We start from the raw sequence: 12423 nt of genomic DNA, 5'->3' as shown, positions 1-12423 counted from the left end.
CTGATGTTGGGCCTCCTTCATGTGAATGAAGCACCTGTCTAAACCTTTCAGTTGAGGTTTCCAAAAACAGAAGAGCTCAGATCAATGTGTCAGTCTCATCTGATTAAATAAATACAGGGTGTTTGTAACCATTCAAACCCATTTGTCATTGAACTAGCTTGAGGCTTAGGGCCAGAAAAGAGATAGCAAAAACTCAGTTCATGCAGTCCCAAAGTTACACATGCATTGCATACCCACAATGCAAAGGTCCTGTGCTTGGCATATCTGTTCCTCCATTCATTCCTCTGTATAATGCATGTATGTTTGCTTCTTTTTTTTTTTTTTTCATCTGCGGCTCAGAAAGGTACCCAGCCCAATATCACACAGCCTGCAAACTGTGATGCTGGAATTCCTTCCAGTAAGATCTGCAATATCACAAGGCCTTCCATTACTGCACCCTGAGTAACTTCCATTTCCTGGCTGGCCAATAGGTTTTCAACTTTGTTTTGTTCATCTCCACCCAATGCAAAACAAAAAACAACATTGTCCATCACAATCGTTGTACACTCGCTTCTGTAGAAGGAAAAGGAAACAGCATCAGTGGCACTTGTCCTTACTCAATGCTGCACCTCGAAAACACCTTTTCCTTTGTTTTAGTGGTAGTTGCTACCTTGACATTACCTTCACAAATCTATAGCCCGAATCACAGCTTGATTTTATGTCACTCTCTTTCCCACAGGGCAGGCGGGCTTCTGTGAATCGGTGTGTGCCAACATCTCAGGAGGCCTTTCTAGATGTCAGGCATTTGCCTTCACAGCTCTGCTCAGTCCTAACTGTGATGTGTGGAGTGAATGCCATGCATTTCCATTGTGCAGATGGGAGAAGGGAGTTACAAAGAGGAGTCACCACCTCATTGAGAGCTCATGACCTCATTGAGAGCCCAGTGGAGCCAGGATTTGAACCCCAGAAGTCTTGATCTGGAAGACTTCATTATACTGTGATGGTGGTAATGAGTGATTCTCCACCACCCACCAACCCACCCCAGAATGTGCTTTTTCTAGTGTTTTCCATATAAATAGTGCATGGCACGGGTAGAACATGTGGTTATTTAGGTGATTTCGTTGGTGACTCCATAAAGCAGGGTCCTCAACTCTAACACTATGGACCTGACAGCCTGGAGGCTTCATAGCTTCAAATGAAGGGGCCATTTCTAGAGAAGACGATTGGCTTCCAGGAACTCACGGGCATGGCCAAGTACATGGGACTACAGGGCAGCACAGCCTCCAGGGTTGGAGTGACAAAACTGGGAGCTATTGAAGAGAGGCACCCAGGCAGTGCCAAAAAGTTACTACCAACCCCCAGAGCAGGTGACAGTGCCAGGAGTCAGTGGCTAGGGCAGGAGGAGGATTACAAGGTGATCTCTCCCTCCAGTTCATGAGTGCCAGCCCAGGTAGAAGCCAACGAAACAGAGTCCATGCTTTGCTGTTCCATGCTCAGGGAGATGGCTTGGCATGACCCACAGTTCTAATGACCCTTAAGCAATTCATGGAATTTAGTCTTCTTCCAGGGCCCAGAGCAGGAAAAAGAAGCTTGTGGACAGGGCAGGCAAAGAATGATCTGCATAGTGTATGTTTCTTCCATGCTCAGGTCTACAAACTTAGAAACGCAAGTGATTTATGGCACTACAGAGCTAGTAATTGCCAATGCCTAATTATATTGATGGGCATTTTTCTCCCCAGGAACAACAACAAAACATATAAAAACAGAAGAAAAAAACAACCTACGGACATGGCACCTTCTACCCTCATAGCATTTCCAGTTGGAACTGAAGTGTTTGTGGCCAGACGTGGCTTTATTAACTAATCTCAAGGGAAACAGAATGTCTGAGGTCTTGTTGGACGCCACCTCCAGCTAATGCTGGAACATCAGCAGTTGTATTCTATTGAATGAACATTTTTGTCGTGTTGTTTCTGGGATGACAGCACAGAAAGGGGAGCACAGCCAGCCCCATCTCTGCTCTCAAGAAGAACAAATTCAAAAGGCACACACCTAAATCTGTAACTTCCATATAACATAAGAGCTGTAATGAGGGTCTGATTAAGAATTTTAGGGATAAAGGGGCAGTTAGTTTTGCTGTAGGGACTTGAGGAAACCAGAAAGGAAGAGAGGGGGGAAAAAAAGGAAAGAAAAGCAATAAATGAAGTGTGGATCTCAAAGACATGTCAGACAGACAGCCTTCCAGACAAAGATCAAGAAAGTGTGAAATAACTGCATCAAAGGACCCACCAATATCTATGCATGTAAAGAGCAGGAGCCACAGGCCAATTCCAACCCTGCCCCTTCCAAATGAAGGATGGGTTGACATCCTTAAAGAGCTGAAGAAGAAATCGAAAGAGCAGTAATATTTCATGACACATGAAAATTATCTGAAATTCACATTTCAGTGTCCATAAATGAAGGCTTATCGGAACACAAGTGCTCCCATTCATGTGGGTGTCATCCATGGCAGCTTTTGTACTCACGAGCCAGGCTTGAGGCCCTTACGGCTGGAACAGGTGACTTACAAAGCCTGATTTACTCACTGTCACTCCGCTCTACAGAAAGCATTGATCTCCTGATGTCCAGGCATGTCTGTTGTTGAGAGCAGTCAACAGTGAGGTGTTGTGAATCCAAGGCTGGACAGTGTAGTCAGGTTATAAATGCATCCGGTGAGGATGGAGCTGACCCTGTAGGTCATCCCCAAGGGTGGACCAGCCATTTTGGACAGGAGCTGAGATATAACCATTTTAGTTTCAGGAAGACCTCTGCTTGAGAAGGAAAGCAAGGAGCTGTGCTGAGAAATCTTGAGGTTTCAGAGTCTGCTACCAGAGTTTAGGCACCAGCAGAAGAGGAGACGGCCAAGCAGAGCGTGAATCCACACTCAACTCAGGGTTGCTTAAGGCTAGTGGTAGCTCAAAGGGCTGGATGTAAGGGGCTGAATCTTATATTTCCAACTTGAGTGGATGAGTGGACAAGTTATGCTGCTGAGATGCCCAGGGCTTGTATATTGCTTGGGGCCATGGGGGACCACTTCAGCAGGCAATTGGTCATTCTGTATGTCTGTAGCTCCAGGGACATGGGTTGAGGCTCCAGACAGGTACAGAAGGTTCAGTAGTGGAGTACAAGCAGAGACCACCGTTCCCCTCGCTCGTGCTTAACATAAGCCAATGGAACCAAGAGAATGGTTTGCATGTTCTCTGAAAGCAAGTGATTCTTCCAGTAGCTGGTTGGATGGAGGTTGATTGGGTGGGCTCCCAGGGTCCCATCTGCACTTCACTCAGAGTCAGCTTTCTTTGTCTGACTTTGTGAATTGGATATTTGCTTAAGAGTCAGTTGAAATGAGAGAGTCTTAAAGGCAAAGTGTTTGTCCACCACTACAGCATTAAAATCTCATAAACTAGATCAGGGGTGGTGAACCATTTTTCTGCCAGGAGCCATTCGTATATTTATAACAGGATTCATGGGCCCTACAAAATGATCAACTTAAGTTCACTTGCTGTTTAGTTTTATAAGATTTTGAGTTCCACCTGCAGTTGACTTGACAAGACCAGGCCAATTGATTCTGCAGACCTTAAATGGCCTGTGGGCCAGAGGGTCCCCACCCCTCTACTAGAACCACTGAGGTTGTAGAATCTGTTCCTTTGCCTCCAGGTAAGGGGATGCCTCCAGCATCCTTCTATGGTGCTGCTTGCTTTGGGGAGTTGTTTCCAAGACTACAAGGAATAACTGGAAGAGTCTCTCCTAAAGGCACCCAGTGGTTAATAGTCATCACAGTTGCTAAGGGACCTTCTCTTCTGCAGAGGTTTTTGAGAACATGCAAGGATCCTAATAAAATTCCTGGCATGTGGTAGGTGCCCAAGGCATGGAAAACTCAACCCTTGTAGCCCACCAGTCTCCTAGACTCCCTGTTAGCCGGCGAGATCTTCTACAGTAACAGGGAGAAAACTGTTACTCTGGCTCCTGCTCACACATCTGCCTCCCAGAGCTGATGATCATCACTCAGTGCCTGCCTCTCCCAACAGTCAAATTCCAGAAAAGTCCTGCAGTCCCACTCACTGCCTGTCTTGCCAAGCCAATCACAGGCACTAAGCTCTGAAAGCTTTGTCATGAAAAGTATGGGCTTCTTGGCCTTTCAGCTGTCCTGCACCTAGTCTTGGCTGTCTCAGAATGACTTACCCACATGAAGACGCTTTCCATTCACACAGTTTGAGCCTTTTTCCAGCATCAACAGAAGCTTCTGCTTTCCACAGGCATATGTTCTGTTCTTGCCTGTGCCTTCCCCGCGAGCTCAGGCTGAAGAGAAAATGCCTCTGGCACCCCGTGGCCCAAGCTCTGACTCCGTTATCCTATTCTTTTTACCTGCCCAGCTGCCAAGCTCTTTTCAGTCTTTTTTTTTTTTTCTTTACAGATTCTGGGCCTCTGGGGGCTATTGCACCAATTACAAGGTTGCTGCTACCTGGCCAAAGGACCCACAAAACTGAGCTTCTAATGCTCTTACCCTGGGTGTATGATGCGAAATGCAACACTCCTCTTCTCCCAGGGTCTCAAGGATAACACTCCTCTTCCCAGGAAGTTAATTTAAAGCATTCATTCTTCTGACAGCTGGCTATTCATTCCTTTGTTCAGACAGTCATCAGAGTATTATTAAGAACTTGGGATATGTGATTGGGTCCATCTCAGGTTGGCACATATAGGAGCTCATGGAGCAGTAGGCAGGAAAATGAAATTCTAGAGAAATAAGGGTGGCAGCAATGGAGGTCTGAATGGTCTTGAGAGAGCAAGTCATTGCTACCTGAGAAATGTAGAGACAGCCATAGAGTGGCAGTAACATTTGAGTGAGGCTCTCACTAGTCATCCATACCAAGTAGCAAGGCAGGGAATGGGAAGAAAGGAATTTCCAGGTAGAGAAACAGCACTGCATAGGCAACAGCACTCTGTTACTGACAGATGTCAAGTGTCCCTGGAGCATCTTCCTCATTTCCTGCAGCTGAATTCCTTGAAGCTGTTAAACAGGTCATTCATTAGCAAGGATCAAACATCATTCCAGGATGCAGAACACACCCTCAATCCCCCACCCCCTGCTTTTCCTCCACCCCAGCCACTCTTCATCAGGACTTCCAGTGCCTGCCACCTCTACAGGGCCTGACCAAAAGCCACACCAGTAACAGCCGACACAGTACTTTACACGGCTTTTATTGGGATGACTTTTTAATATGCCCCATTGATAAACCCCCCTGAGCTTGGTGTATAATGAGTTCTGCATAATTTTCTCAACTCCATGTGCTCCTTCAATAACTACATCCTTAGCAGTGATTATTGCAGGAAGTTTGAGTGTTTTAATTATTGGTATTCCGATTGTTTGCTCTTCAGAGGTGAGGGCTCTGAATCCGAGGCTGGGATGCACCAAAGCAAAGCACACAGGTGCTATCTTTGTTCGCCAGCAGGTCCTGTGACACTCAGTTGCTCCGTGACTATTTTCTTTCCTTTCCCTTCCGCGCCACTTGCCCCATCAATCTGCAGCACAGCTACTGCATCTGAAGTCTCGCCAGATGTTCTCTCTGCACAGACACTAGTCGTGGTATCTAGCTGCTCTTGTGAGTTCTTGCATATGGTGGAGTCTTGTCACCTTTTCCTTGAAAGAGTATGACATCATTTTTGATCCCGATGACCTTTCCAACATGTTCTAATGTATGAGACAGATGTCCTCAGGATTTGGATCTACTGTCTGGGGTAATAACTTTGTTGCTTCTGTGTTCCTGAACCTTGCAGTTTGGCCTGCTGTAACATGAAAAACATCCCCTAACCTATTCAAAATTAGCATCCAGATGATTGAGAGCTTCTTCAGCAAATACAACCCAGTATCTACAAGGACTGGCAATTTTAAGAGTTAGTATAATGGATAGGATATGAGAAATTCTACGTATCCTATAGTTCATCTCTGAATATTTGATGTGTTCGGATAGTGAGCGATATAAGCTTGGCCAATGTCTGCCTTCCATTTCTAATTGGCCATTCTATGTGTTCCTATGCTTTGCTATGATACCACCTTCTAGTCCTGCTGATTGCATCGGAAATGCTGTTGCTCATTTCTGTCTCCATTTGCAGACTTGTGGTAAATTGAGCCTTCTCTCCAGGGGTTGTCACCGATTTAGGCTGCTTCTGGAGTTCAGTGATTACAGCATCAACATGCAACGTTGCACCTTTCCTAGTTTCCACTGGATTCACATCTTTATTCATCTTTACTAAGCCTTGCATTCTGATTGAGCATTGCCAGTCCTGGAGCAGTGATGTCGCCATCTAATCTCCTTCATTTGTGTGTTGGCAACGTCCTGACCAAGTCTGGTGCCTACACTCTTCCGTACATCCTGCAAGTCTATTGAGCAGACTGCATGCATCCTCTTCTGTTACTCTGAGGCCTCCTCAGTCCTGTCTGAGCGCCACTTTCTTTCCTTTGGCTGTATGCAGCATCTTCAAGAAAGTCTGCACCTTGAAGAATTCTGACTTAGGTATCTGTGCCAAATTTTCTGTCTACATCTAAAATCTGAGTGAGCTGAGGAGATAGGATGCTACACTCTGGCCTCTGGCAAGGGACTGTGAGGAATTGAAGGAAGTTTGTAGGGTAGGTGACCCTGTGGTCTAGGCGGGATAGAATGTCAGATGCACACCCAACAATTTGAAAGATTAACTATTGCAGCTTTTCAAACGATGGACCAGAGCAGGATGGGTCCATGAACAAAACCCGAACCGAGGAGGATGTTCAGGCAGGTGTGGCTTAGAATAATGGAAGAAGGTTGCAGATTGGAGAAATCTGAGCATGAACACACTGGATTTGGTGAAGGAGTGGGTAGTTTAACCAGTTTGGCAGGAAGAGAGGAAAGATTGGTCAAGGTTAATGGAAGAACTCACCCTTCAGGAGGGAATTCTGAATCTGCTGACGTGAAAGGAAGCTGCCAATTCGATCCTGTTCATGACTCTTGGAGCCTTCGGAGACAGGTCAGGTTGTTCTTCCCTTTTCTTCTCCTAACAGGTCCTTGTCTTCTGCCTGCTCAGCCTGATAACTCATGCTACAGACTAGAGAGCCATTTGTATTGCCAGGTTCTTCTAGCTAAATGTATACCATGTGTCCCGCTAACCTTTACAACAGCAGGGAAATGTCTTGTAATTAACCAGAATAGAAGGGATGAATGGAGCAGCCTGGCAGCCTCCTGTAGTCATTATCATCCAGAAGAGATGAATGTACCTAGTACGAGCTCTGTCAGCCAATTAGAGGCGGTTCTCTTCTCTTGGGAATGTTGACTTTGTTCACGTACAATTAAATTTTTTAAAATGCATATGTGTGTGATATGTACTCTGTATGGGACTGTGACCAGGTGTTCACATGTGTATGAATGTGCATTTATGAGTGCACTTGTAGGTAGGAATGTAAACATGTGTATGGATGTATATACATGTATATGCATTGGAGAGGCATGCACCCAGGAGTATCCAGAACCAGGGAAAGCCCAAGCCCTGTTCACCCCATTGCATGGATCATTATAGTCTCCTCTTTAGAAGAGCTTCAGTGTAATATGACCGGCACCGAGCTGCTGGATACTCCATAGATAGGTGAAGGTACAAACAACATGAACAAACACATCCCGGAAGTGCTCTAGGCTCTTGCAGTTCCTGCTAGGTTGGACCTCGCTTTCCAGCGATGCTGTTGACAGTGCATTCAGGGGATGCGGTGGGGGTTCTGCCCTTGTCCTCTAACCCTTCATGTGCAGGTCTGTTCCTGTCTATCACATCAGCTCTTCAGAGAGCTCATCTGGTGACTGGTTTTCCATTGTGCTCCCCATTTCTTGATCGTTTAACATCTTCCTGGGTAGACTGCTTAAACAACAGATTAAGGGGTGTGTCTACCTTCCTAGGGTTGCTCACAAGCAGAGGTCCACCATCTGGAGGTGGATTCTAGAAGCTAACATATGGCTCTTGCATAGGACTAACCTGAGTCAAGGAAGTCTTAATATATTCATCAACTTCTGCTCTGTGTGGCCAGGCCCCGCCTCCACAGAGCCTGAGTCAGAGTGTCAGATAGGGCTGGATGTGCAAAGGACCCTCAAAAAACACGTGGAAAATGGAATTAAGAGATACATTTATTTGAGTGCAAAAAATTTAGAAATTCATACATCTGAGAGGCATCTTCAAAAAGTTAAAGGGAATGTATATTATGGGGAAAAAAAGTGTGGATCTTCAACTTTTTATCCTTTTTTTCTACCACCACAAACTTATCATTTGCTCCATGTTCTGTGGACTTTGGGAAATCTCACACCCCCACTGTTAGTAGGAAGAACCCCAGGCCCAAAGCTGTGGCCCCTGCATTTTTTCAGGCCAAGGATGTTGTTCCTCAAGGTGAGGACAAACACTGTTGTAGATTCCACTGTGTGTGGCATGATCACGTGGTGCCATCATGGGAGACAAAGCCTCTCAGAAACAGCCCGAAGGGATAACCAGCAGATATTTTTGTTTGCTTGTTTTTGAAGATTTATTTAAGTTGAGTTAAAGTTGGGAGAAGACCTTCCATCTGCTGATTGACTCCTCTCAAGTATCTGCAATAGCCAGAGCTGAGCCAATTCCAACCCAGGAGCCAGGAGACTCAACCGGGAAACCCATGGGGGCAGAGGGTCCCAAGCACTTGAGTCATCTACTGCTGCTTTCCCAGATCATAAGCAGAGAGCTAGATTGGAAGTGGAGTAGCTGGGACATGAGCCAGCCTCCAGCCACAAGGTTTATGTGTAAAGTAAGGAGACCCAGTTGTTCCTTCTCATTCCATTCCCATCACCATGATCAACTGCTGCCTCTGGTCAGTTGCAGGAAGTAAAAGAGAAAGAAGAGAAGTTAGTTCTGCTTAGGAGGAGCAATGAGTCTTCAGCATTGAGACATTGTCCCCTACCCGTCCCAATGATTCTTCAGCATTGATGCATCATCAGTTTAGACAGTTATTCCCTGGAGAGGAAGAAGTAAAAAGGCTGGATAGAGGAACTGGAGGAGGGTTTTGTTTGTTGTTTTATTTTATTTTGTTTTAATGCATCCTCGGGAGAAAGCAGATCTCCTTCCTAATGATCGCCCAATCTCCAAGGGCATCTCACAGTGCCCCAGCAGCAGCTTCACAGGACAAACCCCAGCATCAGGTGCCACTGGCAATGGCATCTGGTGCTCGGGTTCCCATCCTTATCTCCTTCCCCTGACCTCTGAAGATTGTGGCTTCCCCCTTACAGCTTGGCCAGCTGCCCTGAGCCATCTCTACAGACCCGACCTCAAAGGAGCTGCACCAGGTCACAGAGAGCCCTCCTCCGCCCCCAACCCCAGTGCCGGGACATCAGGGAGAAGAGGTCAGTGAGGGATGGCGGAATCCGAGGGCTTCTTCCCCCCATTCCACTGTATTAGTGAGACTTGAATGATGCGTGCTTCCCTACCAGAGCTGTTTGCTCATGGATCCACATTAGTGTTCACTGGAAATGTTCCCACCGGATACACCTGGAGAGAGAAAACTGACTTGGTGGTGGTGTGACTGAATTTTATTAGGCATTCAGCTGAGCCCTGTACTGGGGGACATGCTGATGGAGGACACAGTGGTGAAGGCAATGTGAGAGGGATTGGGAGATCATCGTCTTCCACTCCTGCTGGCTGAGGGCTTTGCGCTGGGGACCAAAGTGTGTCCTCGAGTCCAGAGTGAGTTGTCAGGATGCTGGGGAGATTTGACAGGGACCCTGGAACCACAGTGGGCTCAGAGCACAAGAAAGGAAGGTGAGGGGTCAATAAGAGCAGAGCTGCTTCCTGGTCTTACAGTCGACACTGTGGAGTGTTGGAAGTGTAAAGACTGAGCATGACTGCTGCGGAGGGACGGCTGTGCCCCGAACATTGAAGTCGTGGATACACAAAGCTCTGCCATCCTCCACGGGGCTGCCCTTGCGTTGAGGAAGACAAAACAAGTACACTTTGCCAAGGTGGGGAGATGGACAGAGGAAAAGGAAGAACTGGGGTTCAAGGTGTGCTCCTAATGGAGTGGTGAGGGGAGACCTTGGTGAGGAAGTGGTGCTCACAGGGGGGAAATGGACAGCTGGAGGAGAGCATCCCCAGCACTTGCAGGCAGAAGCACTGGGGTTAACACACTGAGAACATCAGGAGGTCGGCAAGGACTGAGGTGGATGATTGAGGTCAAAGTTGGGGCCAGAGAAGTCATGGGAGGGCAGACTGTTCCTCAGGGGGTCCATGTAAAGACTTTAACTTTGTCATATAGAGAGCTAAACTGCCACCGAAGAGTTCTGAGCAGAGATGTAATTCAGTTTCATTTATGTCTTAACAGGATCCTTCCAGCTCTTATACCCAGAACAATCTGCACAGGGGCAAGGGATGGCAGACTAGAGGTCATGACAATAAGAGGAACGGGATTGGAAATGCAGATCAGAACCATGTCCACATGGGAGCTGCCAGAAGAGGCTGCAATGTGGATATATTTGGGAGGGTTTGCTGTGTGTAGGTTTAAGAGAGGAGCCAAGGATGCTGCCTTAGTAAGGAACTCATGAAGCACCCAAGGCCTGGCAGATGGTCATGGCATAGGCCAGCTGAAAGATAGTGTAGCAGACCTGGGCGTTGTTCCTGGGATGGGATGAAGCCCTTGAATGCCAGTATAATGTCCTGACAGACAGAGGTAGCAGGACCAAAGGACAACAATGGCCTTGGGAATTGTCAAGTTCTGTCTCTGGCATCTACCCATGCTGTTTGATGAACTCGTGATGAAGTGTGAACAGGGTCCAAGTCATACTTAATCTATCAGGGTCCCATCTGAGGCAGGTGCCATCCAACCTGCTGACCCCAGGACTCAGCTTCCTCTGCCTACACTCTACATTGGCTGATGTATGCTCAGTTGGCTCCACCCATGTGTTTCTCATCCTCCTGGAAAAAAGTAAATCATCTCACAATGAAGCCAGAGATGCCAGGGGGCAAGCCCCATCCGGAAGGTGTTTCTCAAACCTTTGGCCATGTCAAGACCTACATATTTTTAACGTCCAAGGCAAGACACTTGGACAACTCCAAAGCTGAGGGGGGCAGGGAGGCATATTCCACCTCAGTAATGGGAAGAATCATGCAGTCACATTTTGTAAAGTACGTGGATAATGCAAAGGGTGACAACTTACCCTCCCCTGTTGGGTGGAGGTATAGGGTGGCCTTTTTGGCTCAGTGGTTAACACGTTTTGTCTTGGAGTTCCTGGATTGGATTGCCCAGCTCCAGCTCCTGATTGTGGCTGCTTAGTCTGCAGACTCTGGGAGAAGGCAGCAGATGATGGCTCAAGTATTTGAGTTCCTGTGTCCCACATGAGGGACTTGGACTGAGTTCCTGGCTGCTGACTTTACTCCCCTTGCCAAAGCCATCTTGAGCACTTGGGAAGTTGAACCAGCAGGTGGGAGCATGCACTCTCTCAGGCCTTTGGAGAGGCCCCTGGGGGAATTGCAGAGGCTTTCCAAGCCACAGGTGGGACACCTGTTACTTTCTCTGCCTCCTCCAGGGGGCCTACCCTGATAGCAGCTTTCCATCCTGTGTGAGACCCTCTTACACTTGATGCATGTGTGTGTTCCTGACCAAAGGAGCTCCTGGCTTCGATCCACCATGCCATGTCCCATGCCCTAAGCAGAAATTGATCTTACAGATGACAATTCACACTGTTTTCCCCTTTTCCTCCTCTCTAGTCAAGAAGCAGATCGAGCTGAAGTCTCGGGGTGTGAAACTGATGCCGAGCAAGGACAACAACCAGAAGACATCAGTGTGTAAGTGTCTGCCTGCCCACACAGGCCCCTTGCTTGTTCATGGTCAGACCCGCAGCAGGTTGCCTACAGGAAGCCAGATGATGCTGGAACGCGTTCCCTCCACCCAGGCATCTGCACATGAGTGCTCAGCAGCAGCCAACAGCCCAAGGTCTGCCCTCTGCCTTCTCCTCCTCCTCCCATCTTCCTGCCTCTCCCTCTTCCTCCCTCACTTCCCATTCGAACTGCAGTCCAGGGGCCATTACTGCCACATTTCTCTTCTTTATTTTTCCTTTTGAATCACTTCCACCTGCTAATTCGGGCCTCCTTCTGGCTCCTCTGCTTGGAGTCGATAACCTTGGCCTGGGATCTCGGAGGTTCCATGACCCCAGTTTCAACTCCCAAGGCTAGATTGGAAGGGAAAGGAATGGGAGATCTACAACCTCCTCCAGGGGTCCCTATCCTGGTTTGGCAAAAAAGGAACAGCTCCTGCCCTTTGGGCTGGTGAGGAGAGAGGTGCTGAGGGCAGGCTGTTGTTTGGGGACTTGGCAACAGTAAAGTTGGCGGCTTTCAAAACATGTTCTAGCCATGTGTGTTGGGAAGGTTGCCAGGGTTCTGCTGCTAGAG

At 47.5% G+C, this 12423-nt stretch overlaps 1 protein-coding gene across 1 annotated transcript in view; it reads left to right on the top strand.

Annotated features, from left to right (window-relative positions):
• CSMD2 (CUB and Sushi multiple domains 2) overlaps positions 1-12423 on the top strand; it is a 580178-nt gene that overhangs the window by 283101 nt on the left and 284654 nt on the right. The window contains exon 7 of the mRNA XM_040974400.1: positions 11743-11820. Coding sequence (XP_040830334.1) covers positions 11743-11820 — 78 coding nt within the window. The remainder of the gene's footprint in view (positions 1-11742; positions 11821-12423) is intronic.

Source organism: Ochotona curzoniae, unplaced genomic scaffold, assembly GCF_017591425.1.
Source record: "Ochotona curzoniae isolate NIBS_2020 unplaced genomic scaffold, NIBS_Ocur_1.0 contig_2404, whole genome shotgun sequence".
NCBI lineage: Eukaryota > Metazoa > Chordata > Mammalia > Lagomorpha > Ochotonidae > Ochotona > Ochotona curzoniae.
Note: the sequence above shows the minus strand (reverse complement) of the source record. Positions and strands in the feature narration are given on the sequence as shown.